Source organism: Otolemur garnettii, unplaced genomic scaffold (genome assembly GCF_000181295.1).
Source record: "Otolemur garnettii isolate 467f Iridium unplaced genomic scaffold, OtoGar3 scaffold00196, whole genome shotgun sequence".
Classification (NCBI taxonomy): Eukaryota; Metazoa; Chordata; class Mammalia; order Primates; family Galagidae; genus Otolemur; species Otolemur garnettii.
In genome coordinates this window covers 2,317,327-2,342,405 of record NW_003852591.1, presented here as the reverse complement: position 1 = coordinate 2,342,405, position 25,079 = coordinate 2,317,327, and the positions used below count along the sequence as shown (strand labels likewise).

Below are 25,079 nucleotides of genomic sequence, written 5' to 3'. Positions count from 1 at the left end.
CACCTGTGTACTCTTCAATCTAGCTTATTTCACGCAGCCTTTTATGAAAAGTCTTTTCCATGTCATATGTGTTTCGTATATGTTAGTAGTTTCTTTGTATTGCCAAGAGTCTTTCAACATGTGAATAAATCACTTTTTAAAATCCATTTACAAGTTGATGGATATTTGGGTTGTTTTCAGTGTTTAGCTATTATGAATAAAGTGGCCATGAGCATCCGTATATTTCTCTCTCTTTTAAAAAAATTTGGACATAATATTTCCCCCATTTTGGGGGGGATAGATACTTAGTGAAACTTCTCAATAATATGGCAAGCACATTTTTTTTATAAGCAGCTTCCACACTTTTCTAAAGCGGTGGACCACTTTATATACCCATTAGCCGTGTACGAGAATTTTGGCTGCTATACATCCACACCAGCAGTTGATATCAGTCCTTTTAATTTTAGCCATTTTAGCGGGTTTGAATGCTATCTTGTCGTTTTAGTTGGCATCTCCCTGGTGACTAAGGATGCTGGAATAGTTTCATGTGCTTTATTGGCTGGCTGTTTATCTTCTTTTGTGAAAGGTCTGTTGAAACCTTTGCCAATTTTTTTCATTGTAATGTCTTCTTATTACTGATTTGCTAGGGTTCTTTTATGTAGCTGGATATAGATCCCTTGTCATATCTGTACTGTGTGTATGTATACATAGATGTACTGTATGTTTGTACTATGGAGATCTGTCTTATGTGCATATACACATACTATGTAAACTTTCTCCCAGTCTGTGACTTGTCTATTCATCATCTTTTTTTTCTTTTTTTGAGACAGTCCCACTTTGTCACCCTTAGTGGAGTGCCATGGCATCATAGCTCATAGCAACCTCAAACTCTTAAGCTAAAGCGATCCCCTTGCCTCAGCCTCCCAAGTAGCTGGGCCTATAGGCACCCACCACAATGCCTGACTATTTTTAGAGAGGGGGTCTTGTTCTTGCTCAGGCTGGTCTCAAACTCCTGAGCTTAAGCAATCCACTCACCTCAGCCTCCCAGAGTGCCCTGACTCCCTGGTGTGAGCCACCATGCCTAGCCCTATTCATCTTAACACTGTCTTTTTAAAGAAAATGCAGTACAATATTTGGAAAAGATCCCATTTTAATCATGTTGAATGTACAATTGGATGCCTTTAGTTACACTTAACACTTCATGCAATCATTGCTTCTGTCTTTAACAGTATCTTTGAAGAGCAGAAATTTTTAATTTTGGTGACATCCAGGTAATGTTTTTTCCTTTTGTGGTTCTAGTTTTCTTGTGACCTAAGAATCATTGCCTATACCAAGGTTATGAAGATTTTCCCCGTGTTTTCTTCTGGAAGTTTTATAATTTTAGCATTTCTTTAATTCTGTGATCCATTTTGAATTATTTTTGGTGTAGGATATGAGGCAAAGTTTACTTAAAAATATGGATATCTTGTTAAAAGAAGAAAAAATAAGTAAATGTTAACTATCACTCATTTCATTCTCCTCTGATTTATTCTGTTGCTATGTGGCTTAGAAATTCCAAGCCCCCTCCTTCGGCAATCAGATAGGTATTCACCATATAATCTGGATTTTTAAAAAGATAGTCTTTTTTTAACCCTTCATTCTTTGAGTCCCTTGGAATATGTTTGAGTTATGTAACAGTTGAGGGTCTTATTTCATTACCTCTACCCCACAGCTAATTGAATAGTGAGAGAAAGGGAATTCCAGGTACAGTGGGGATGTAAAAGCAGGATGAAGGTAAATGGGGCTGCTTGGGCTTTCCTGGGTAGAGGAGTCGTGGAGACAAGCCAGAGACCTTGTGAAGGACCCCTGGACTCTGTCCACTGGGCAGTCAGGAGCCTCCGAGAGATACTATTGGAGTGGTGTTAGCATTCTGTACGTTGGTCTACTGGGGAGAGACCAGAGAGGTGAGGACTGAAAGTGGGCACTGGAAATTTCTAGTGTAAAGAGGGACTGATTCCAAGACAGATTGAGGGTTGGAATTGCCGGTTCTTGATTTCTGAAAGGATGAACCTGGAAGGAGGAACTAAAGATAAAGGTTGCAGTTCAAGTTTAAATGGTGGATAGAATGTCTCTGCTTCAACTAGAAATGAAGATGACAGAGGGGGAAGCTGGCTCTCAGGGAATGAAGTTTAAAAGAAATGATAATTATTCACTTTTGGGGAAAATTTATGAGAGTACAATCAGAACAGTTCTTTCTATTGTGTGCAGCATTTTAATGTTCCCAAAGTGCTTTTTGCATATGCCTTCCTATCCCTCACTATTTACCCCCTTGCTTATGCCTGGTTTGGTAGGCAGGACAGGGGTCACCCCCATTTCCCATCTTGCAGATGAAGAAGGTGAGGAGGCTTCAGGTAGCTTCAGGTCTTGGCCCGAATTCTAATCTCCAGATTGATAAGCGCTTGGTTGATAAGTGGTGTTGGGGTTTGGGGTGAGGGAAAGATTTTGATCTTCTGCCCACTTTCTGTGTCAGAAAGCAAATCAGCCTGCAAGGGGTTGATAGTATGGGATTAAGTATATCTGCACCATTAGCCTCACACAATGGGGAGGGCCAACTAAAATAACCAATTCATGAAAGAATCCTGATAAATATTAAACATGCTGCAAATGCCATCCTTATTAAGGGTATAGTTTCATCATACTGGGGCAGGGAATCAGCTGGTCTCTGTCTGGAGAGATGAAGAGGTCCATGGTTGTGCAGGCCTCATGGGCTAAGCTACTGGTGTGTGTACAAGGCAAGGCCAGTCTTCCTTGGACTGGGGTGGGACTATAGGTCTTTGAGAAATGGTGGAGATGCCCTTCCAGCTTGGGGCCTCCAAGGTCAAGGTAGGGAAGTCTGAGAACATATGTGTACTAGGAAAACTTTTGGATTTCAATTCAGAGGTCTTGGGGTTGAACATGATTTTCACCATGTACTTGATCTTGGGTAAGATATTTGATATTGATACATTATGATGTCACATTACACTCCTGGAAATATGGAACTACTTATTAGTTTTGCCAATAATTAGTTTTCGCTGTGCCTCTCTATGCCTTTGATCGGTGGCCCCCAACCTTTTGGCACCAGAAAAGACAGTTTTCCCACAAAAAACTGGGGTTGGGTGAGGTAGAGGGGGCAGGATCTGATAGGAGGCAGTGCTTAGTTGGTGATATGAGCTATGGGGAGTGGCTGTAAATACAGAAAATACAGAGGAAGTTTTCCTTACTTGCCTGCCCCTCACCTCCTGCTGTCTGGCTCAGTTCCTAACCGGTGTTGGACAAGTAGCTGTTTGTAGGCCTGGGGTTGGGGACTGCAGCCTTTGCTTGAAGGAGCAGGAAATTATTAGAGATTAAGAAAGGAAGATTGGAAGATGCAACATGGCTGGGTTTAGAGAAGGGGCCACAAGCCAAGGAATGCAGGTTGCTTCTTGGAGCTAAAAAAGATAAGGATGCAGATTTTTTTCCTCAGAGCCTCCAGAAGAAACAGTCCTACCAATACCTTTGGCATTAGCCAAGTGAGACTGTTTTTGGACATTTCGTCCTTCAGAACTGTAAGATAGTGTCATTTTAAGCCACTGTTTCTGGCAGTTTGCACAGCAGCAATAAGAAACTAATACTGTGAACGTAACATGTCTGGGTGCATCTACTGTTAGCAAGTATCACAACTTGCTTGTTGATTTACCGGTTGAGGTCTATTGGGATTAGTTCCAAGTTTTGGCCCTTATGAATAAAGGTGTTGTGGACATTTATATATAAGTCTTTGTGTGGACATACATTTTTATTTCTCTTGGGTAAATGCCTGGAGAAATGAAAACATAAGTGTATGTAAGAAACTGCCAAACTGCTTTCCAAAGCGACTGTACCATTTAGCATTCCCACCAACAGTGTGTGAGAGTAGAGTTATTCTATATCCTTGCCAGTGCTTGGCATTGCCAGTCTTTTTAATTTTAGCCATTATAATAGATGTTTAATGGTATCTCATTGTGATTTTAATTGCATTTCTCTGATGACTAATGATGTTGAACATTTTTTCACATGCTTTTTGGCCATCTGTATCTCTTCTTTTGTGAAATGTCTGTTTAGGTTTTTTTTTTTTTTTTCCCCATTTAAAAAAATTGGCTCATTTTTCTTCTCGTTATTGAGTCTTAGGAGTTTTTTATATATTCTGACTAAATGTCCTTTTTCAGATATATGTTTTGCAAATATTTTCTTCCAGTCTGTGGCTTGTTGTTTTCATTTTCATATTAGTGGCTTCTAAAGAGCAGACATGTTAAATATTGATGAAGTCCAATATACCATTTTTTTTTTCTTTTACAACTCAGGCTTTTTGTCCTATTTAAGAAATTTTTGGCTGGGCACGGTGGCTCATGCTGTAATCCTAACACTCTGGGAGGCCGAGGCAGGTGGATTGCCCTCAGCTCACAGGTTTGAGACCAGCCTGAGCCAGAGCGAGATCCTGTCTCTAAAAATAGCTGAGTGTTGTGGTGGGCACCTGTAGTCCCTGCTACTGGGGAGGCTGGGGAAAGAGAATCGCTTGAGCCCAAGAGTTGGAGGTTGCTGTTAGCTATGACCCCATGGCATTCTACTGAGGGTGATAAAGTGAGGCTCTGTCTCAAAACAAGAAAAAAGAAAGAAAAGAAAGAAATTTTTGATTAATGCAAGGTTACAAAGATTTTCTTCCATGTTTTCTTCTCTAGTTTTACAGTTTTAGCTTTTATATTTAGCTCTGTGGTCCATTTTGAGTTAATTGTTATATAGGGAGTGAGATAAGGATTAAGGTTCTTATTTTTTATTTTAAGAGAGAGTCTCACTTTGCTGCCCTTGGTAGAGTGCTGTGGCGTCATAGCTCGCAGCAACCTCAAACTCTTGGGCTGAAGTGATTCTCTTTACTCAGCCTCCCAAGTACTTGGGACTATAGGCACCTGCCACATTGCCTGGCTATTTTTTAGAGATGGGGGTCTCGCTCTGGCTCAGGCTGGTCTTGAACTTGTGAACTCAGGTAATCCACTTGCCTCTGCCTCTCAGAGTGCTAGGGTTATAGGCATTAGCCACTGTGCCCGGCCATATGTTAAGGTTTTAAAAATTAAAAAAAAATTTTTTATGATAATGTCTTTAATTGGTTTCAGGGTAATACTGGCCTCATAAAATGAATCAGCATTGTGCTAGATATTGTAGGAAATACAAAGGTAAAAACCAATCCCTGATGGAATTTTACACACATACACATACACACACACACTCTTATATTCATTCCTGAAGTATGACAGAGGAACAGTTTGATGAAATCGTAAGAGAAGTACAGATGAACTGCACTATGGGGGGCTTTCAAAGAAGGGAGAAGCCAGGGCAGCCTGGGAATAGCCTTCAGGAAGGAGGTGACACTACAGAAAGGCTTTTGTAGGGCTGCACATCTCTAGGGTCACCATTCAAATGACAGTCTATTGAATGATGTTCCCTCCAAAGCACACAGAAAGAAGCATAGATGGTGCCCACATTGGCCAGCCACAGCCAGCCACAGCACTTTATCAAGGGCGACAAAGTGAGACTTTGTCTCAAACGAAACAAAACCAAACCAAACAGTGGCCCTGCCCCCAAAAGGCTATCAGCCAAGAGACTATCAGTTGGTAGTGATGGGGGAAGGAGGGTGTGGTGAGCAGGAAAGGACATACTAGGTTAGAGATGATTCCATTAAACTCTTCATTTGTTTTATGTAAGCATGCCTTTATCTCCCTAACCTCTGAATTAAACTCCCATTGAAGGCCAGGCGCAGTGGTTCATGCCTATAATCCTAGCCCTCTGGGAGGCGGAGGCAGGAGGATTGCTTGAGCTCAGCAGTTTGAAACCACCCTGAGCAAAAGTGAGACCTCGTCTTTACTAAAAATAGAAAAACTAGCCTGGCTTTGTGGTGGGCACCTGTGGTCCCAGCTACTCGGGGGGCTGAGGCAGGAGGATCATTGGAGTCCAGGAGTTTGAGGTTGCTGTGAGCTAGGATGATGTCACGGCACTCTAGCCAGGGAAACATAAGACTCTGTCTCAAAAAAAAAAAAAAAAACAACCCCCCAAATACGATTGATCTGTGTCCTTCCCATGTGAATATGGTGCCAGAGGGTCCTGGAGGGGAAGAAAGGGAGGAGAGGGGACCGCCCCATGAAGCCCCTGCCTCTCTGTGCTTTGGACCCCACATACATCATCTCATTCAGGCGCCTGTCAACTCCACAAGAGCAGCTTCATTATTTCCATTTTTGCCAATTAAAAAATGAGACTCATAAAGGTTAAGTGCCTTGTGTGGGGTCAGCCACTAGTGAGTAGTGAGGCCGAGACTGCAGTCCGGCTGCTGGCTCCACTTAGCCCCTGCAACACTATCTCATGCTCCCGGAAGACTGCATTTCTGAGGAAGGCAGCAACCTAGACCTGAAAGGAAGGGGTGCTGGGGGTTAGGATTGGATATTTGTGAGCGGGTTTGTTTTGATGTAGCAAAAACACTCTCAGTGCTGAGGGCTGGGAGGTGGCTGACTGGCTGCATGGTCAACTTTGCAAAGCCTCCACAGAGGGGCTTTAAAAGCTGCAAGCTCTCAGCAGTTTCTATCAGCTGGGATTCTTTCCCTCCAGACTGAATCCTGTCAGGGTTTTATTGGCTCATCTGTTCCCAGAATCATGCTGCGTCCCTGACCTGAGCAGCACTGCCGGGCCAGCCACTGTACTTCCTGTCACCAAATGGCTCTGTTGCAGGAAGATAGTGAATTAAAACTGGCAGACACTTACACCAACAATGTAGAGGAAGGAACCTTTTATTTCTCCTTCCTCAGCTTGAGGAAGGAATTCTTTACCAGCCCTCTCTTTGGCCTCTACCTCCCCTTATCACTCTTAAAACCCTCTCACTTCTCCCAGAAGTGTGGAGTTGAGCCCATCAGAGTCAAAGGAACACCAGGACCTTGTCTTGATCTCAGCTTCGGAGGTTTGCTCCTCTTCCTGGTCTCAGGTTTTGAAACATCTTCAAAGGAGCCCCTGAGAAAAGGATGGTGTGGTGAGGCTAGTGCTGAGAAGAGATGGAGTGTGTCTGGGAATCGGAGGGCACCTATCTGTGGGTTCCCACCGTCCCAGCCCTATTCCTCTCTCTGTGAGCCCCCCGCCCCTCCTCGAGAGTGGCATTACACTAAGACTCCTCTTGGGAAGTCTTGCCTGGAGGCCTCTGAGCATTTGGCTTCTCATCCTTTGTTTGGTCACCATGGGTCCTGCCCCTGCCAACTCAGGCAAACAGAGCTAGGGCCTGGCCCCGGCTGCCCAGCCTCCCAGATGGCATTACATACTGCTCTGCGTCAGCAGAAAAAGTATCTACCACAAGTGACATGCTAGAGCACCCTCTTCCCCAGAGTCCTGGTAGTGAGGCCTCAGTGCCCTGCCCAGCCCTGCCCACCAGGCTGGGCTCTCTCTCTCTGCCTACCAGGGTGCTTTAGGAATCCCAAAATGCAGCTCGAGTGACTCAGTGACTTCATGGGAAATGCTCTGGGTTGGTTCTCCTTGCCTCCACCTCCTTTTCAGACTTGCCAAGGATGAAGCCTTCCAGCCCCTCCCCGCTCCCAAAATACCAGCCCTGCCTTCTGGCCCTGCCAGAAAATGCTTAGCACATTAGCGGGTTTAGCTGCCACAGTGGCGGTCATTTAGGAGGCTGCAGAGGCACATAGCTTTCATTCTGGAATTCTTTCTAGCTCCACACTATTTTGACAATACTGGGAAGCACCACTACCTGGAACTGGCCCTCCCTGGGAAGAGGAAGGGTCTGGAGGCCTAGGGTCGGGGTAGGGAGAGGGCAAGGGGGATCGTGGGAGCAGCAGCAGAGCAAGGGACCAGAGAGAGGGAGGACTGCTCCGGTTGCTCATTCCCCAGGGTTGCCTTTGTCCTTCACAGGCCTACCTGGCTGGCCCCCCTTCTTGTCTTCTAGAGGTTACTTGGAACAAATCCTGGCTACAAGTTGCCTTGGTACAGCCACTTCTACTTGCGGGAGGCAAGCGGCTCCAAGACTGCCAGAGAGGCAGGAAGACAGGCCGCAAGGAAACAGCCACATTAAACACAGTCGTGGGCTCAGAAGACTTTGCTCCAGTTCCTTTTCTGCCACTTTGTAGCTGAGGGCTTTGGAGCTAGTCACCAACTCTGTAAAACTCAGTGTTCTCATCTGTAGAATGGGCCTGCCAAACTTGCCCTTCTCACTTCAGTGTGAGGCTGACAAATCTACTAGGGACAACTATTTGAAAGTGTTTTTTAAAATGTTAAAGTGACAAATATTTGCATACCTGTGAGCTCCTGGAGGGCAGGGACTATGTTTTTAACTTTATATTCCTCCACAATATCTGGTTTATTGGTTAGAAAAGTAAATATGGTGACTTTGTAGAAGTTTCCGACTTGTCCCTTTGGTGCTCAGTGTAGTGAAGAGTAGTAACGCTCTGAATTTATTAGGTTTTTAGGGCTGCTGTAACAAAGAACCACAGACTGGATAGCCTAAAGAACAGAACTTTATTCTGTCATAGGCTGGAGGGCAGAATTCCAAGATCAAGGTGTTGGCAGGGTTGGTTCCTTCTGAGGCTGTGAAGAAGGATCTACTCTGTGCCTCTCTGCTAGCTTCACTTCTGGTGATTTTTTTTTTTTCTTCTAGGTGTTGGCTTTTCTTTATTTTATCTTGCTCAGTATATTCAGTGTGTACTTTAATTTTTCTTTTTTAAATTTCAGAATAATACAGGGGCACACACATTTTGGTTACAAAATTTGCTTTTGTACCTTTTCAGTCAAAGTTATAAGTGTGACTACTTGTGGTGCTTTTCATTTGTATTATTTAGAGATGAGGTTTTGTTCTGCTGCCCAGGATGGAATAAAGTGACTCCATCATAGCTCACTGCAGCCTCAAAATCCTGGGCTCAAGTGATCCTCCCACCTTAGCCTCCTGTGTAGCTGGAACTTTTGGTGTGAACTGCCATACCTGTCCAGCTTCTGGTGCTTTGCTGACAATCTTTGGCATTCCTTGGCTTGTAGAAGCATCACCTTGACCTTCACCTGGCAATTTCTCTTTTTTATAAGTACACGAGTGACACTGGAATAAGACTGATCCTACTGCAGTATGATCTCATCTTAATTGATTATATCTGTAAGATCCTGCTTTCAAAAATGGTGGGAAGGGTCTTCTGAGCCTAGAGCCCAGCTCCAAGACAGGAAAGGTCCGACAGTGTACCAGGCCTGGCTGGGGAAGGAGGGTTCTTCTGCTGAAGCATGATATAGGTGCTTGCTGAGAAGGACCCTGTTTTCTACTCCATTCTTAGGTTTTTGGAAGATCTTTGTTTCTTAGAGTTAGTTTTAATTTTTCCTGTGACTTAGTTCCATCTAGTGGAATCACTCCATTTGCGTGTTTGACCCAAATGCAATACCTGTCCTAACTGTTCACTCCACTTTGTGTCATGTCCCTTTCCCCCTTCAAGCCACAAATGGCTTACCTTCCTTTACAGCTTGAAAGCTCAGGACATAGTGGCCGACGTATTATACCCCTGGGATGAATGGGATTCAGTTCTCCTCTCCTGTCTCCATTTTCTTTGCCATCTACTTTAGACCAGTGTCCTTCCAGGATGTATCTCTGACAGGGGAAACCCACCATATGTGGGTGCCTACATTTGAGCTAGGTGCTGACACATCTCCAAGCATGTTCTCAGGTAGAGGGGTCTGAGTGGGTGTGTACTGTACCACAGTGTTGGGATGGTCATGGGAGATTGTGGGGATATCTTGGCACACTGTGACCCTGGTTTTTGTTGCTCTTGTTAGTAGCTTCCCCATGACATGCTCCAGTTTGGTAAGAGAGTGATAGGGTAGAAGGCATTTATGTAAGTCACCTCCTGAATGGTAAGAGTGGTCAACTGGATCCTTCTCTTCCTTACTCCTCTTAGTAATCCTAAGAGGCAGGTACTTTTGTCATCCTCATCTTACAGATGGTTAGTTAAGGTTTAGATAGGAAGTGCAAACTGCCTAGAGTCACTGAGTTATCGAGGGACATAAACACTCACTTCTAGAACCTCTAGTTGCACTCTCTTATCCATACAGGGTCCCTCTAGGGGAGGGCAGTGGCCACTTAGCATCAGGATTATCTGGAGAACTGAGTAAAAGGTCAGGTTCCTTGTTCTCCCCCAGATCTACTGAAACATGAGACTGGGGTGGGGCCTAGGAACCTGTTCTTCAAAGCCACTCCCCAGTCACTCTGGTACCAAGGGGGCTGAGGGCCTCTGCCCATGGAGCCCACCACATAGCTGACCTCCCTAGTACTGCGTTCCCCTCTTGTTCTACCCAGGCTGCTGAGAATCTGCCCCTTGCCATAGACAGGGTTCTGGAAGGAAGGGGACATGAGACCAGCCTCCCTACACCCTTCTTTTCTCCCTGGTGTAGTAGCCCAGGAGTGCTGGAAGTGGGTGGGGTGAGGGTGGCTTGTCTAGCCCAGCTGACCTGAAGACTTCTCACCCTTCCTGGAGATCCCCACGCCCTTCCCCTGAGCCACTTGCCTAAAGACTCTGGGTGGACGGGCCAGGCCTGGTGTCAGTAGCAACGGCCAGGGCAGGCCAGGCAGCCTGAGCCTTGTGTGATGATGTATTAAGCGCCCCTGCCATAGTCTGTTTTGTGTTGCCATAACAGAATACCTGACACTCCGTAATTTATAAAGAAAAGCGGCTTAGCTCAGGGTTCTGCAGGCTGAGAAGTTTAAGGGCCTGGTTCTGGCTTTCCTGTACCTCACAACGTGGCAAAGAAAGTCAAAGGAGGTAAGTGGACACATGGGAAGACAAAAAGAACCCAACCTGTGTCCTGGCTTTGTTAACAACCAACTCTCGCGGGAACTAGTCCATTCCCACGAGAACTAATCCAGTGTCGCGAGAGCGGGAATATATGCGGCGCTGCCCAGTGAGTCTTGTCTAGAAGGAGCAGATGAGCAAACAGAGGCTCAGAGAGATGGAATCACGGCAAGTAGATTGGTGTGGTTGGAACAAATCAGCAGCATTGTTCTTCAAGAGTGTCAAAGTCAAAGCCATGGCTTCTGAGACCCAATGTCCTAACAAGCCCAGAGACCTCTGGCTGGCTCCCCTGGTAGGGAAGCTGTTCAGCCCTTTCACTCCTTCTGGCTCCCAGGCGCTCCATGCTTCTGGAATCGGAGCAACAAGCTGGTTTTTCCCCCTCCCAGAATGGCGGCATCCCTGAAAATGCTGGCTTGTATTTCCAGGCTGACATTCTAAATACTACCTCATCTTGAAAGTAAATGGTGAACGGTTTTCACACACTGTTAAAATTGTAATTTGGAAAACTCCTGTCCTTGGAATGCGGAATTCACCAGGCATTTTACACTCTGTGTGTTGGTTACTGGAACCCTTTTGTGGATCTGCTTGTGGTACTGCAGGGAGGACTGGTGGGATTTGGTCAGCATAGTGACTTTTACTATTTGAGTTCACAACGTCTTGCTTGTTTTAAAATGTTCACTTTCTGTCCCCTTTCCCCCATCCTTCACAAAGCAGGACAGTTGGGATGCTATAGTGGGGGATGGTGGTGAAAAATGAACATTATTAATGTGACCATCAACCAGATGGTCCTAAATTTCACCTTTCTGGTGCCTTCCTACCCAATATTAATTCCATTTCTGATCTTGCCCCTTCCAGACCTCAAATCGACCTTTGAACTCTCCCCTCTCCAGTTCACATTCTACTCCTGACCTTTGCCCTGTTCCTAACTCCCACCCATCCCTGCCCCATCTCTAGTTTTTTCCCTTCCCTGAGGTCAGCGTGAGGGTGACCCTCAGGGAAGGAGTGAGGGCATCTGTTTCTCACATGTTCTGGTATTTTTTTAAAAGCCAAGAAGTTAGTGTTTTTTTTTTTTAAACAGAGTCTCACTTTGTCACCCTTGGTAGAGTGCTGTAGTGTCACAGCTCACAGCAACCTGAAACTCTTGGGCTTAAGCCTTGATTCTCTTGCCTTATCCTCCCAAGTAGCTGGGGCTATAGGTACCCACCACAATGCCTGGCTGTTTTTTAGAGATGGGGGTCTCGTTCTGGCTCACATTGGTCTCGAACTCATGAGCTCAGGTCTACCCACCTCGGCCTCCCAGAGTGCTAAGATTACAGGTGTGAATCACCACACCTGGCTAGTGGTTTGTTTTTGAAGTGTTGTCAAGGCTGTATGTCAAAATAGCCAAGTCAAAAATGCAGTGTCAAAATTACACTGGAATCCATATCATGGACCCCCTTTAACCCACCTATCAATAATAGTAATGCTAATAACAACATATGTATGAGCCTCTGCTATATATCAAACAGTACCAGGCACGCTCCCTAGTACTTATTTGTCAAATCCTCTCAATAATCTTAAGAGACAGAGATTTTCACCCTTATTTTATCAATGGGAAGATAGAAACAAATATTTTAAGGAGTTTGGCCAAAGGCATACAGTTAGTAAGGCAATTACAGAATTATTGAGTGACACAAACTGTCTTGAATAGATGAAGTGTTTGCTTCAAGGTCCCTGAATGTTCACCTTGCGGGCTTGCTTGGAGGTTTCTGTGTGGTTGAATGGTGGCCTCTGAAGTGCCCAGAGTCAGAGGAAACTCACCTCCTTGACCCTTCCTTGGCCTATGCTAGAAGTAAACCCGGGACCAGTTTTCACAGGGCAGACTGTCCTGAAGAACAGAGGAAGCAGAGATGAGGTTTCCAGGATCAGGTAAGCAATGGGTGCTGAGTTACTATCCCCTGACCTTGTTGCATTTCAACACATATGGAAGTGCTAGGTAGTAGGGGGTGTAAGAAGAGATCAGTCTGTTCCAAGCTCTCTAAGAGCCCCCAACTTAGAGGAGATTGACAAAGTGAACTCTGTTATAAAGTAGATAAGCGAAGTGTGGGGGGAGAATCTGTGTCACGAGTGACGCACAATGCACGTCAAGTTTCTGGAGCATTTTGGTACACTTCCACTAGAGGTTTTACACACTTCCGGAATAGTTTAGTTGCAAGAATGGGCTCTTCTCTTTCCCAGTGAAAAAAATTATTACACTGTAAAGTGTTTTTCCAAAGTTTGCAGAATTGAATTTTGTTATTACAAAAGGTAATGAGTGTAGAAGTACTTTGATTCTTTGAAAGTCCTTTGCTGACACAGCTGGGAGTGGAGCCATAGAGGTGGGTTTAGAAAGACTGGAGAGGGGTACAGATGGGATCTTATTTACTGCTGTTCCTGCCACCTAGCACAGGCTCAGGGAAGTTTCAGGGAGCAAGCTAAACGAATGAATACAATCAAGGGTCTGAGAGTTTCAGGAGTACCGTGGCTAATGCTGTTATATGTTGTCAAGCAGCCTGACCACCCAGGAATGGCCATTGGATTTGGCAAGAAATTAGTAACTGAAAAAATAGCTTCCAAGCAAGGATGGTTAAACGCTGAGAGGAGTGGGTAGGTGGGAGGGTTATATGTTTGAGGAACTTTTCAATATATGTAAGGAATGAAGTTGGATCACTGCTAGATAAGCCCTTTGCAGGCATAAAAAGAATTCTTGTGACGTTCCCGTGTTATGTTTCACCAGGAAGATAAAAGGGAAGAGGCTGAGGGATGTTGAGGCTGAATGTGCCTGAAAGTGAAGGAAGAAGCCCTGAGGATTCCAGAGGAGGTGGAACCCCTGGGGCTGTAGTTCAAGAGGAGGGAGACTTTTTCCTTAGAAACTAGAGATGTGTTTGAAAACACCAGTCCTACTTTTCACACCCTTGCTAGCACTGGGACATGGGAAGATGACTGGCATGCTGCATCTGTCCCTTTGCACTGAGGGGTCGAGCTTCAGTTCGGTGTTAGAAGCAGCAGGTCTTCTCCCTCACTCATCACTGGGGTTGGGGGCAGGTCCCGAGGAGGCTGGGGATGCGCCTTGGATTGAGAAGCCTGGGTATGTCTTCAGGGCTGGTGATGCTCCCTCAGTGTGTACACGAGGAAGCTGAAGCTCCGAGAGCAGAGTGAGACTGGCTTGGTTGTTTCCCACAGTTGCTAGCTTGATGCCCTCGTATGACAGATAAGGAAGACATGTATATAATAAATCAAGGACACAGCTGGGCAGTGTCAGTGATAGGAGAATTCAGATATTTTGATTTCTTGTCACTTTTTTCTGTGACACCTTCCAGGGTTGTGCATATTTTATACCAAAGTCCCAGGAAACTACTTTCACTGGAGTAGTGAAAAGGAATTTGGATCAGCGTCACGCAGCAGAATCAGATCCCATACATTGGAGGCTTCCCGTGAGCCATATCCTGGCTGTGGCACTTTCTCATGCTCCGCTACTGCTTCCTCTGCTTTCTGACTTCTTATTAGGAAAAAAATACAGGCCCCCAGCCCCCTCCCCCAATACTCTATCCATTCCAGTGAAAGGAAGCCTTGTGCCTAAATAATTGTGAAAAGAACAAAACTCGTATAAATGTGAAAGAGTACTGGCTTGGGCAGCATGCAGTCTTATTTAAATTGGAGATTTTATGGATTGTTGTTGTTTTTGTTGTTGTTTGGTTCTTGTGGGATGGTGCCCAGTATTCCAGTGTTCATGTAATGCCTTGACTTTGCTATCACTTCTCTTAGGATAATTATAGGTTGGCATAATGTACCTATTGTTCTGTTTCACAAAGAAGCACTGTCATAGAATGATGGGATGGGGATGGGGGGGATGTGCGGTGTGGGTCTGGAAGGGGGCGTCTTTGTGTGTGTATGTGTGTGTCTGTGTGTACCCTGGACAGCTGTGCTGCCATCTTGAGCGAGTTTTCTTCTTTCCTTCTCTGGATCCTGACCTGCTCACGCTTTATTGCCTCAGTTGTTTGTCTCTTGCTGCCCTCTCCAAGTTGCTGGTTTTTTTTTTTTTTTGCTTATCTGCATCCTTCCCTTTGGGGTTATCACCGTGACTGGGCATAGTGACTTCAACCATAGATGCTGAGCTGGGGTGTTGAAGGAAGTGTTTAAAATTCTTTCAGTGAAGCTGTTTGCCTGAGTATGATAGGCTCAAGGGCTCACAGCATTGCCAATGACCTCAGAGGTCATCCAAGCCAACCCCTTTCACTGGACATGTTTGTGTTTCTCATTTCAGTTACCGGGTATACAGAAGTCTTTTGCATTACAAAGCTCCTGATTTTCTCTGGGATGTGTTGGATAATATAGGCATTCATTCATTCATTTATTTATTCACCATGAGCTCATTGAATGCTCACTCTGAGGTTAGACGAGTTTATACTAATGAGGAAAAAAAAAAAGACACTGTTCTACCTTTGTGGAGCTTCCAGTCCAGTTGCTCACCTTAGTGGGTCAAAGATCTGCAGGTGTTCAGCCTCTTGCCCCTGTGGCATCCAGACTTGCTGGGCTTGTCTCTTGTAGCTAGAGATTAGAACGAGATCTTCATGGCCCAAGCACCAGCCATCACCAGGCAACCACATTGCTTTTTGTAGAGAGAGCTCTTAGACTGGAGATCTCCCTTAGAGGTTTTTATGATAGTACCTGTCTCCTTTCTCCCTCTTCCCATACTCCTCTGTATTGGGACTGACTGGTAGTCATGTTGAGACAGCTTTTGCTCCAGCTATAAGCATCTTTTTTTTTTGAGACACAGTCTCACTTTATTGCCCTTGGTAGAGTGTCATGGCATCATAGCTCACCGCAACCTCAAACTCGTGGGCTTAAGTGATTTTCTTGCATCAGCCTTCCAAGTAGCTGGGACTATAGGCTCCTTTCACAATGCCCAGCTATTTTTAGAGACGAGGTCTCACTTTGACTCAGGCTGGTCTCGAACCCGTGGGCTCAGGCAATTCATCCCCCTTGGCCTCCCAGAGTGCTAGGATTACAGGCATGAGCCACTGCACCCAGCAGCAGCTTTTTTGGATTGAGCACCATTGGCATCTGAATGGGATGACTGCTTCTGTTTCCATCAGTTTCAGAAGCCATGGCCTTCATACCTCACCCTGAGAGAGACAGTGACAGGCTTCACGGAAGCCGGGGGACACAAAGGCCACTGGGATGAGATTCTGTGAACATAAGCTTAGAAGGAGAGGAGGTCTTTTTTCTTTTTCTTTTTTTTGAGACAGAGCTTTAAGCTGTCCCCCTAAGTAGAGTGCTGTACCATTACAGCAACCTCTAACACCTGGGCTCAAGCGAGTCTCCTGCCTCAGCCTCCCAAGTAGCTGGGACCACAGGCGCCCGCCACAACGCCTGGCTATTTTTTGGGTTGCAGCCAGTCGTTGTTTGGCAGACCCGGGTGGATTTGAACCAGACACCTTAGGTGTATGTGGCTGGTGCCTTAGCCACTTGGGCCACAGGCGCCGAGCCTGAGGAGGTCTTTTTTCTCCTTGGAAGGGGCCTGCCTCAGTTGTGCTGCCTAGAAAGGCAAATATTATACTATTTTTTCTTTATCGGACACTTGTGTTTTACTGGGAGTCCTGTATTTTATGTGTCAGTCTTATAAGGGAATGGTGGGTAGGTGGAGAGGTGGACAGTGGGCCTTGTACCCCCGAGGGGTGATGATGGGAGAATGTAGTTATTGGAGCACTGATGCCTGAAGGATGATGCGATAGTTCCCCACATTTAGGGTATCAAATTGAGACAGGCTAGAACATAAGAGAGCAAAGATTTCTGCCATTTGTGGTCTTTGGAGCAATCACCATGGAGGAATAAGCCAAGGGAAAAGAGAGCCTTTAGCCTTGCTTCTCCTTCAGTTTGTGTCAGAAAATACACACACGTGTATTTCCTTTGTATATATTTAAAAAAGAATCCAAATTCTTTTCTCCTGGTAAGTTAAACACCCAGGGCTGAAAATCCATGTACTCAGGGACTGTTCAAAATGTGTCTTAGGCCTGGGACTGTTGGGGACATGTGCCTGGAGATGTGTGCTGATAAGAGATTGGAGTCTTAGCGTCTGTGCTCCTACTCGAGGAACTAATTGTGAGTATTAGTATCTGTGTGACTCTCACAGCATATGTGTGAGCTCGGGGCAGGCCCTGGCAGGTCAGCTGGTCTGAGAATCAGGGACTCAGGGGACTTATGAGTTATACAGGGCTTCCCAGTTGGTGTGCAATTTTCCATGACTGCACTCACCAGTCTAGTGGTCTCTCTGAAATATAAGCATGCTGAGAGCAGGGACCACAACCTGGCTCTTTTTTGGCATCTGGGGGGGTCCAGGGACAGCCCTGTGCACTCGTCCTTAGTGAGCATTTGCTCGCTGTCACTTACATGCTGCCGTTTGTTGGTGCCACTCCCTTTGCTACTCAGCGGGAGTTTATTTTCTGTGGCTCATCCCTTGCTTGTGTTTTCTTGGCTCTGGGACTGAGGCATCCCGAAGGTGGATCCTGGCAGGGCGGTAGCAGCCATGAAGATTACTCCCTGAGAAGCCAGTTCTTCTTACTCTTGGCAGCCTGCCTTCTTTGGTGTCCTTGGAGTATCTGTATGTGAAACTATTTTCTCCCACTGTCCCCCACCCCCATGCCTTCAGTCCCCGGCTAAAAGAAGACATGAGATGCAAAATCGTCACATTTTTGTGTCTTGTGCCTTACGTTCAGGGCAGCAAACTCAAGGATGAGTGGACCTTGTCCAGGAGCCATTCAGTGTGGGGCTGCTTTTCTGATCTGTCCCCACTGGACACCCACATCCTGAGCAAAGAAACAGCTGAACCAACCTGCCTACATTGTTACTCCTGGCTCTCCCTGGAAGAATTCTTTGCTCACAAACTCCGGGATGACATCCCAAAGGTAACAAATGGTGGAATATGATTCATAGTGGAGTGAACGATGTGTAGTTTTCTAAGCAATTGCCTGAACTGTGAGCACACAAACCACAATGAATAGTTGGCACTGTGGTTCTTTGTGAATCACCAGTTACCTCCCTGAGGTCATGGAAGGCATCAGGCTTCAGTCAGGTGGCTGAGGGACAGGCCTTGTTTTGGTTTTCACTCTGGCCTCTATTGTTGCTGTTATTAATTTTTTTTCCTCAGCTCTTTGAACCACTGAGTGTCCCTCACCAGGCTGCCTGGACTTCTGATATCTGCTCTGCAAGGCCAGAGCCTCATGGATACATTTGTGGATATCTGCCTGTGATTTTCTCAAGTCTAGAGATCAAAACACTGTGCCTGCATCCTCTGCAGCTTTTTCTGTTTCTGGGGCTGTTGCCCAGCTCCTAGTAGATGCTGGGAATTGAGATGAGACTACATTTTAGGGAAATGTAGGGAAGAGACTACATTTTCATGTGATGTAGCTACCTGTGAATGCCAGGAATGGTTTCTTCTTCTTCTTCTTCTTTTTTTTTTTTTAAGACAGAGTCTCACTTTGTCACCTTTGGTAGAGTGCCATGGCATCATAGCTCACAGCAACTCAGACTCCTGGGCTCAAGTGATTCTCTTGCTTCAGCCTCCCGAGTAGATGGGATTACAGGCACCCACCACAACGCCAGACTACTTTTAGAGGTGGGATCTTGCTTTAGCTCAGGCTGGTCTTGAACTTGTGAGCTCAGGTGATCCACCTGCCTCAGCCTTTTACAGTGCTGGGATTACGGGTGTGAGCCACTGTGTCTGGCCCAGAAGGATTTCTTCTTATGCTCAACTATTGGTTGTATTGTGTTGACCACCTTGGCTTGGGAGTGAGGAGAGAACTACCAAGAGAGTTATTCCCCATTATTTCAAAGGGCAAAACCATGCAGAAGTCAGTTTGTGGTTGTCTCCTTTCCCATATTATCAGATGGTTCTCTGACTTCAGTGGACTGAGGTTTTAATTCTTAGTGTCATGCCTATTTGTGTGTGGGCTCAACTTGCCAAAACAGAACCACTTGCCTGTCTGCACGTGCATCATTGATTCTTTTTTTTTTTTTTGAGAGGGGGTCTTATTTTGTCACCCTTGGTAGAGTGCTGTGGTGTCATAGCTCACAATAACCTCAAACTCTTGGGGCTCAAGCGAGGTTTTTGCCTTAGCCTGCCAAGTAGCTGGGACTACAGGTACCTGCCACAATGCCTGGCTATTTTTTTAGAGACAGGGGCTTGCTCTTGCTCAGGCTGGTCTCTAACTTTTGAGCTCAAGCAATCCACCCACCTTGGCCTTCTAGAGTGCTTTGATTACAGGTGTGAGCCACCGCACCCGGCCATCCATTGATCCACCTATCAAGCCATCATCCATCCATCTATCTGATAAGGGATGGTAAACTGATGTATTTAAAGGGACTGTGCAGGTAAAGTAAATGAGCTTAGTAAAGACCATAGAGAGTCGTGGGGAGTGATGAGCTGCAGAGAGCATTTTACTGATCTGCTGGGCTGTCCTCCAGGTTTGATATGTATTGCCTGACAGCCGCGGTGAATCATGCTTATTTGAAAAGCATTTGGGTTCATGCAGCCTACAGGTGTTTGGATGGGACCCCTGAGCTCTTCCTCAGCCTTCCGTAGAGTCTGTTGGTAAAATCAAAACTGTAGGATGTGCATTCAGCCAGGACTTTTTAAGGTTGCCAATTGTGAGAAACTCACTCAAACTGCTTAAGCACCCAGAGGAGAGTGTTCCCTTATAAAAGTTTATGAGACCCTCTGCTTCACTTGTGACTAGGTCTGGGTCTGGACTCCCTCCATCTTCCTTCCATATCCCAACTCCATTTTCCTTCACATTGTGGCTGATAGGCCTGCTTGATGGGAGGCCCCAGTGGCTTCAGGTATACATTTTTATCTGCTTTTTCCATACCAAGAGAAATAAAGTGCCTCTTTCCCCCAGAAGTTCCAGGGTAAATTCTAATTTGCCTGGCTCAGACCACATATTCCCCCTTGAAATGATCACTAAGGCCTCGGGAGGTGGTTTTCTCTTTGGCCAGAGCTGGTCACAAGCCAGTTTCTGAAGTCAAGGTTAAGTGGGGTTGATTTTACACAGCTGATAGGGATGGAGAAAGGTGGTTTGGTTCCCCAGGGGAAAATGGAGGTTCTTGTTATTAGAAGGTGGTGGGATGGCAGCTAGGCAGGTGGACGACCTATACTCACAACAGGGAGGACAGGTTCACAAGAGGAGGGGGGGTCTCACAATTGCACTGTGAAGTAAGACCTGGAACTCTGAGCAGGGCCAAGGCTGCCCCTCTTTATAGCCCCACCCCCTAGTATGAGTGGTAGCACCCCAACATCCTCCATTTACAGGGTGAGGAGAGTGCACTGCCTAGCAGGCATAGGCTGCTTGGGTGTAGAGGCACTTGATGCTCACTCCAGAACTGTGACTTTCAAAAGTCTTGGGGGTTTTGGGAGAGCGCAGTAATCCAAGAGGGTCCTGATGTGCTTGGAGCACTGTGTGAACTTCCAACCTGGTTCTACCATTGTAGCAGCAGTTGCTAAGATGAAGAGTTTCCTTTTAGCAGTGCCAGACCTGGGCTTAGAACTCAGCTACTCTAATCCCATGACTTGGCCCCAGGCAGGAACTGAGGCTACGCAAGGGCCATATTTGGAATTTGGAGCCTCTGACTTCCCATTCTGGCCAGAAGCCTTTGGAAAAGGAAAGGGACCAGGCTGCATACTCAGCACCTGGCAGCTCCTGGTGTGGCCTAGTAGGGACTCAAGTTCTCTATTGGGACACTGATCCTAGAGGAATAATCTTGCAGGTCTCAGGCCTGACCTTAGTCACATGTAATACTCAGTGCCAGAAACACCAACTCTCTTTGGATTGAGCAATAGTTTTCTTCATTATCTAAGATAATTTTAACTCTCACCTATCTTGGATTTATTTGTTTATTGAAAATATGGCTACCAGGATGCAGAATATTAAAAGGAAGATAGCAAAAGGGTAAATGGAACTCATAAGAAAATATATCATAAAAATACTGGAAACTGTCAAAAAGTAAAACTCTTCCAGAGGAAGTAGAATTATTGATGGTGGAAAGCACCCAAGAGCCTTCGCACCCTATCTTATTTGCTATAACAACCCAATGAATTTGACAGGGAGGGGTAATTTTCATTTAATATCTATTTTGTAGATGGAGAAATAGTAATTAAAAGAATCCACAGGTCTCCTGGTTACTGGGAGAGTTGACTCTAGAACTCATATCTCTAAACAGTCTGGTTTAGTTTTTAATTACTATACCCTACATAAATTCTTATGAAACGTTCTTTTTTACTTGACTAGACTTGGTGAAAAAGAATATTGACTAGGAATAACATTGATATTTATTTATTAAATAAAAAATTAATGTATTTAGGTGGTTTCTGATATAAGGACGAATAGTGGTGAAGTTAGGGTTTTTAGTGTATCTGTGTTACCTGAATAGTATATGTTATTCCTGATGTTTAAATTAGGCAGCTGGTAACCCAATTTAAGAATACTCCTTAATCTAAAGTATCTCAATAGTATTATGCAATCTTATATAATTTCACCTTTCCAGCATATGTCATTCATTAATTCACAGTTTATTGATTCACGGATTCAATACCTTAGGTTATGAAACATTACTATCTAACTGTTATGTGTCAGGCCTCTTCTTGGCTGATGAGGATATAAAGATGAAAGAGATACTGATTCCTGCCTATATCTATTATTTTTGCTACTTACCAAAATACCCCAAAGCTTAATGGCTTCAAATAGCAACCATTTATTTGGGTTGGCCTTTTGATCTGGGTTCAGCTAGCTGGTTCTCCTGATCTTGGCTGGGCTCACTTATGTGTCTGCAGTTAGCTTGTGGGTAGGTTCTGGGCTGGCTGGTCTAGAATGTCTTCAGCCAGGTCTCTGTGTATTCTCCAGCAGACTAGCCGAAGCTTGTTCACACACTAAGCAATGAGACAGGATTCTGGGGGAACAGAGGGGAAGCTTGCAAGGCCTCTTGAGGCCTGGGCTTGTTGGCCAAAGCAAGTCAGCGAGGGTATCCTAGCAGACTCTTCAGCTGCGGGCAGGCAGCTCTGCTCGTCTCCGGTTCATGTGTAGTGCTCAGGCCTACCTCCTACATGCCTTGCTTCTGTTGTCACTTTTCCATGCCTCACCCCGCCCCGCTGGGACAGCTCTACCTCTCCTCTTCCTCTTTTTCTCTAAATCTGTCTACCTTTTAATTCCACTTTTATAAAATCTTCTGGGGGTGATTCCAGGTTCAACTGACCTCTCAATTTTTTTTTTTTTTTCAGCAATAATACTTCCAGCTTGCATTTACCACTCACAAGGTATTGAGTTAGGGGCTGAAGATGCAAAAAATATCTCCGTTCTCAAGAAGCCTACATTCTAGGAAAATGGGAATAATGAGCCGTATCTACTTCATATAGTTGTTGCTAGGATTAAGTGAATTACTATACATATAGTGGTAGTGTAGTATATGAGGCATAGTACATGTTCTATAACTCCAACATGCCAAGGGTTTTATGTGATAGTTACTGTGTGCCAGGCATGGAGTGAAGGATTCCACATACATTTTATTCTTTATTCCTTATGATTCATGGAACCTGCGAAGTTAGTACTTGTAGTTGGAAGAATGGAAGCTCACACAGATACTAAGTGGTAGAGCTAAGATTTGAACCTGTAGCTGTGTGGCTCCAAATCATATGATTTTAGGCACCATATGCTTTATACATTAAATTTTTGTCACAAAGTAGGACTACTTTAATATTCTTAAGTTTAGAGAAGGACTATATTTCCCCCAGTTCTTCACCATTGCTTTGATAGTATCAACAATGCTTTGCAGCAGAAACTGTCTTTAGTAGAGAGAAGAATGGCCTCCCAAAGATGTCCACATCTTAATCCTTGGAGCCTATGAGTATGTTACCTTACATGGCAAAAGGGATTTTGCAGGTATGTTTAACGTTTCCAGATGGGGAGATAATCCTGGATTATGTGGGTTACTTGCCCAGTGTAGTCACATTGGGCCTGATAAGAGGGATGCAGGAGGGCCAGAGCCAAGCAGGAGATGTGATAATGGAAGCAGAGGTTGGAGAGAGGCAGTGGCCACAGCCATGAGATACAGGTAGCCTCTGGAAACTGGAAAAGGCAAGGAAGCAGATTCGCCTGTAGAGCTTCCAGAAGGAATGCAGCTCTGCTGAAATCTTTGTTTTATCCCTGTAAGACTTTTTGTGGGTTTCTGACCTCCAGAGCTGCAACATAGTAAATTTGTATTGCTGCTAAGTTTGTGGCAATTGTTATGGCAGTAGTAGGAAACCACTACCCACCTTTCTACTTGCATTATTGAATATTCCAAAGTTCCAGCCTGCTGAGGCTTCTCCTCCTTTGTGACCCAGTACCCTTTAAACAAAGGCGATGCATATCCTAGACCTGCTTCTGGAAGGATCTGTGCTGTGACGTAGTTTTCTGCCGGATGGGATGGATTTGCACTGGATTGTCTACACAGTCATGGCTGTGTTCTGGTGGTGGTGGGCAGTGTGAAACAAGGACACTGATTATGTTATTTTTTAGTGACTTCTGTTCTTGCTCAGCTGTGTGGACAGAGAGGCCCCTGGAGCAGATGCTACTCTCTAGGAGCTTAGAGCGAGGGAATTAGCTGCCTTTTTCTGCCACTGATGGTGGCAGTTAAGTGGAAGGTGGCATCCCACATTGTAGTAATAGCAGCAAATGTTTATCCTCATAGTGAGGTTATCTCATTTGTTCTTGTCCGTAGAGCCTACAGGGAGGGTTCTAGTATTATCCCCACTTTGCAGATGGGGAAAGTGAAGCTCAGAGAGGCCAACAGGCCAGGCAGCAAGTAAATGAGGAGTTGGGGTTCAAATCTTGGATCCTAGTGCTCGTGCTTCAGCCCTTCACTAAAGTGCTTTTTCCTCTCTCCTGTGTGGGGTTGCGTGGCATGGAACATCTCAGACATCTACTGGCTGAATGAATGCCCCTCAGACAGGCCAGAGGGAGCAAAGTGGACTGACGGGAGCCAGGGAGCACAGCTGGGCAGCAACCATTTTCTCTTGCAGGTGCAAACATCATATACAGCTGGCTGTGCTACTTAGGCTCCCACATCTGGACTCATGGGCACATCCACCTAAATTCTTACTGAATTTTCCAGTGTCCTTCATGCAAGGGAGCTGCTGGCAACGAGTGTGAAGTGGGGATGGTGATCTCCCAAGGTCTCTTTCCCCTGGGCTGCCTCATCCCTTCCCTGGATGCTCTGTGTGGCCCAGCTGGTGTTCCAGGGTGGATGTTGGATGTGGGCTTGTTAATGTCCTTTCTTCCTCCCTGGATATGGAAGAGAGGTGGGGGCAGAGTGTAAGGTTGGAGATAAACTTGGTGTGAAGCTGCAGGGGAGCCCATATGGCCTTTGCCTGTCTGGAAATTACCAGTGTCTTTAATAGGCTTGCAGCTTGTGAGGATATTTCCTGCCTTTTTCTTTTATGTCTTGTTTTTAAGGGGGGCAGGTAGAATTTACAACCAATGAACCTTGTGCCTTTAGATAAATAGAAAGCAAGTGACCTCAGCTGTCTCTGTCCCCAGGAATGTCTTGTTAGCTTGAGTGGTCTTCTCTACCCAGTCCATATGGGGCAATACTGCCTTGTTAAACGGCCTCATGGCTGCTGTGTCTCACTTTCAGTTTACCTTCCTCCTCAAATCTTTCTCAAATTATTACATCATTTGCAGCAGTGGTTAGACCAAGGCAATTCTATTGATTTTTCTTCTTTTGTTCTCAGTTTCCCTGTAGATTAATTGGATCTAATCATGCCTGCCATCCTATCTTTAGGGGGGAATTGAACTTGTGGTGTCTAAAGGGAGGGACAGAGAATGTTTTTAATTGGGGCAAGAATGTTTAAATTGTAGAGATTTTAAGAAGACACTTAGTTCTGTGTTTCAGCAGTGTTTTTTTTTTTTTTTTTTGTAAAGAACATTCCCTGTTCTGTACATTTTCTCCACAGTTTATAAAATGTTATGGGAGCTATTACCCTAGAGAAGTTGTATCAGCGATCTAAGATTTGGAGGAATTGGGGAAGAGCAGGTCAGGGTAGCTCTGGAGATTTGGCTCTCATCTTACCCTGGGTCACAATGGCCTATGCTATTTGGGCCTTGTGCTGTTAGGGCACAATAGACAAGGCCACTGGGTGGGGCAGAATGGTCTGTATGAGTGGGCGTTACTGCTGCCTGGCCCTTGGAGTGCTTTGCTATTCTGGGGACCTAGGGCTGGTGCAAGATT

The 25,079-nt window shown here is 45.3% G+C and overlaps 1 protein-coding gene across 6 annotated transcripts in view; it reads left to right on the top strand.

Annotated features, from left to right (window-relative positions):
• DPF3 (double PHD fingers 3) overlaps positions 1-25,079 on the top strand; it is a 224,303-nt gene that overhangs the window by 32,872 nt on the left and 166,352 nt on the right. Inside the window, exon 1 of one of the 6 annotated variants that reach the window (XM_023507639.1) lies at positions 17,636-17,728. The exons of the other annotated variants lie outside the window; for them this stretch is intronic. Coding sequence (XP_023363407.1) covers positions 17,715-17,728 — 14 coding nt within the window. The 5' untranslated portion in view covers positions 17,636-17,714. Of the gene's footprint in view, positions 1-17,635; positions 17,729-25,079 lie in introns of those variants that run through there. 6 annotated transcript variants of the gene reach the window in all.